Source organism: Planococcus citri, chromosome 1 (assembly GCF_950023065.1).
Source record: "Planococcus citri chromosome 1, ihPlaCitr1.1, whole genome shotgun sequence".
Classification (NCBI taxonomy): Eukaryota; Metazoa; Arthropoda; class Insecta; order Hemiptera; family Pseudococcidae; genus Planococcus; species Planococcus citri.
In genome coordinates, this window is record NC_088677.1 from 76489026 (window position 1) to 76492319 (window position 3294).

At 35.0% G+C, this 3294-nt stretch overlaps 1 protein-coding gene across 3 annotated transcripts in view; it reads left to right on the top strand.

The window, feature by feature from the left end:
- The window catches only part of fu (STKc_STK36 domain-containing protein fused), a 46500-nt gene that overhangs the window by 1496 nt on the left and 41710 nt on the right, over window positions 1-3294 (top strand). For all 3 annotated transcript variants that reach the window (XM_065347054.1, XM_065347063.1, XM_065347072.1), the window contains exons 5-10: window positions 62-300; window positions 511-616; window positions 696-1032; window positions 1358-1706; window positions 1829-2007; window positions 3108-3210. In XM_065347054.1, coding sequence (XP_065203126.1) covers window positions 62-300; window positions 511-616; window positions 696-1032; window positions 1358-1706; window positions 1829-2007; window positions 3108-3143 — 1246 coding nt within the window. In that variant the 3' untranslated portion in view covers window positions 3144-3210. The remainder of the gene's footprint in view (window positions 1-61; window positions 301-510; window positions 617-695; window positions 1033-1357; window positions 1707-1828; window positions 2008-3107; window positions 3211-3294) is intronic.

The following is a 3294-nucleotide window of genomic DNA, read 5'->3' on the forward strand; positions in this document are numbered from 1 at the left end:
TAGTGTTACTCGATTTGAAATTTATATCGTATTGAGTTTTAATTCGAGTTATTTTATTCAGGTCTCTCGGATGCATCGGTTACGAATTATTGACCGGCCATACTCCGTATTCTACCACTTCCATCGTTCAGTTAATTCAGATGGTTAGAATGAAACCGATTCAGTGGCCAACTCATTTATCGGAGGTTTGCCTATCTTTTTTGAAAGGACTGTTGCAGAAAAATCCTCTAGAAAGACTTACGTGGCCGTATATATTACATCATCCTTTCATCGCACAGGCTTTCTTTCCACTCGTTACTGGTAAGTTGATGCTTAATGAAGGAAACAAAACTGGTTTGTTTTCCGCTCCCTACCTGGGCAATTACGCAGTTAATTGTCGTACGTGTCAATTTCTCATTAGACTTAAGTATTCGTGGAAGGTCAAATTTATAATGTAGTTCATTGTTTCGTATAGTCAGGTATTAAATAGTAAGCACCGTGTTAATGTTTATTTTTCGTTCGTACTTATAGATTACAACCGAATGAATTCGTGGAATCCGTTACCTGCGACAGCTTATAATTTTATGCCCATTCAACCTCCGTTAACTAATGTTCCTTACTGTCCAACGTCTACAAGGTATTCAGCGATTTCTCTTTTAATATTTCCCCCCCCCCTTTTCGATGAATTCTTTAGTTAATTTCTTGAATGTTTTCAGAACGACTCCTTCGAATAAATTATCAACCGATTCGATGGCATCAGCGTATAGTAAATCGAACAACACGATCGAATCGAATCCCGATGATTCCTCGAATGATCCATCTTTCCTGGCTCAGAAAGAAGAATGGTCGGAATTTTTGAAAAAAAATATCGAAGATGTGATGTATTCGGCGGATACTGACGTGTTGACTGAGAAGCCATCTTTCATGTTAATCATGAAGGCTTTCAACGATTGCAAGAAATGCCCAACTGTGGTGACCACTGTTTGTAGACTGTTATCGTTACCATTCGTCGTCGAATCGATATCGGAATCGCAATTGTCGGCCATTAAAGAGGTAAAAATTAACTTGTTTATAGTACATATATACCTATAAAGTATAAGCGAGCAATTTCGTTCAGTAGTGTTGAGACAGATGTTAGTTTAATTCGGTGTGTGGTTTATCAGTTCTAACTTCGGTTCATATGGTTATTTTAATCTTTCGTTGATATGCCCAGATGTTTTTATTATACAGCGAATTGAACTATGCACTTGGGCCCGAAACGAAAGGGAACGGTGATTAATATCACTTGAACGAGATAATGAATTAACATTACATTATTCTGTGAATAATTTTACATTGTTTCGAGTTATTTAATTTATTCGCGTTGTTTTTTTTTCAGAATTATCTGCACTGCTCGGTGATGCACGATCTTGTGAAAATTATGAAGGAAATGATCGTCGAAATGTTGCCAAAAAAAGAAACTGATTCGAGTCGTGAAACCGCGCTTCAACATTTACTGCTTCTAATTTGTAATTTGACCTTCGTCGATAAGAGTTTCTTGAAGCAGTTTTTCGAGTGCTGTATTACGCTGCGAGTGTTTCAAATCATCAAAAGCATATTATCGATGCGAACGAGAAATGAACCGCTGTCTATCGTCAAGTATTTCGTCTCCATCACGTTACGTCTTTACATGGTTATTCCAGACAGTAGAAAAATGATCGTGCCTCCTTTACTGGATTGTGTTCAAGGTTTGTGTTTTATCTGATATTGCCAGTGTAATATTTATCGATGTGAAAAATATTACGATTATGTTGGTGGTTTGGTACTATTCTTTTGTTTACTAATTTGTGTGTGTTTTGTTGATACACAGAATTCCAAGCAATTCTGCAAGAAAGCAACGACGTCACTGTTCAAACTAGATTATGCACGTTGATTACAATTCTGGGTATTACGGAGCCTAATTTTCATAGCAAGGTTAACGGAAACGAGAACTTGATCGATGCGTTGAATAAATTGAAACTCGATTGCAGTCTGCCTTCGGTTCAACAGGTGCGATTTTGCATAATACAATATATTTTTTTTTTCAAAACCCCCAATTTCCAAAGACCTCCTCACTTTGAATTACTGAAGCGATTTTTTAATCGAACTCCTCCCTCTCCGTCAATTTTTACAAAATATCATTGGATACAATTTTCCATTTCTTATTCTAATAATTCAAAATCGTGTGAAATTGAATAACGTTTGAAAAAAAGGTATTAAAATTCAAAAAGTCGTCGATTCTTGGATCAACATTGGTAGGAAAAAACGCTCGAAAATATTATGTGCAAATTTTTTGATGGCTGGTTTCATTTTTCTATTTTTGAAAATTCAACGGTCCATGAAAAGTATTCAAATTTACACAACGGGAGTGGGAAAATTCAATTTTAATACATACATTTGAGTGCAATTTTATAAATTTTTTTTCTAATGGTTCAAATTCTTATACTTTTTTCTGGTATCTACAATTTAAAAAAAAATTAAAAGATTGAAAAAGATTGACATTTTATTATTTATGGATGGAGCCTCTTTCCCAAAAAAATTGCCCATCCTTTGAACTTTGAAGTTTCTAAAATTCATCATAATGCTGAATGAAATTTAATCCTTGAAATGTTGCATGTTGAGGTTGATGATTTTTGGGATTTAGTGGCTGTTTTGAGACTTCGAGAAAAAGAAGAAATTTCAACTTTGGCTGAAACTTGAGTCGAAAAAATTTTCTCTACAGGAATTTTTCGAATGAGACGAGTCGAAAAAATTTTTTTCTAGAGAAATTTTATGGGTGAGGAGGGAGGAGGAGGAGATTCTCTGAAAATTTGGGTTGAACCAAAAGTGCATGTCTTTTCTGATTTTTTTTTTGATATTGAATTTTAATTCTCTTGAATTTGCAATTCAGATAGAAATCACAAAAAACTGAATCTGAAGGCTTTTCATGCGCCTAATTTTGGCGTTGTTGGGGGCGGGGGGGCTACAATCAGAATTTTTCCAGTGACCAAAAAATTTTAATATGGGTGACCCCAAGCACATTCATTTTCAAATACGCCCTCGAGGCTGGATTACCAATTGTTAGCAAGTTTTGGTTTTTAATTACAATTTGTATTGTTTTCATGTTTTAGGCTACTGATGGAATGTTGGAAGTTTTGAAAAAATGAGCGTAACCGTACGACTGACTTGGCAAAGGATTACGTCTTCTTCGAAGCTCCACGTGGTGTTTTCAACGTAAGTATAACTTGAAAAATTGATCTTATTTTATGAACTTGATTCTTTTATTCAATTTAATGATTTTTTTCGTTTCGCTTGCAG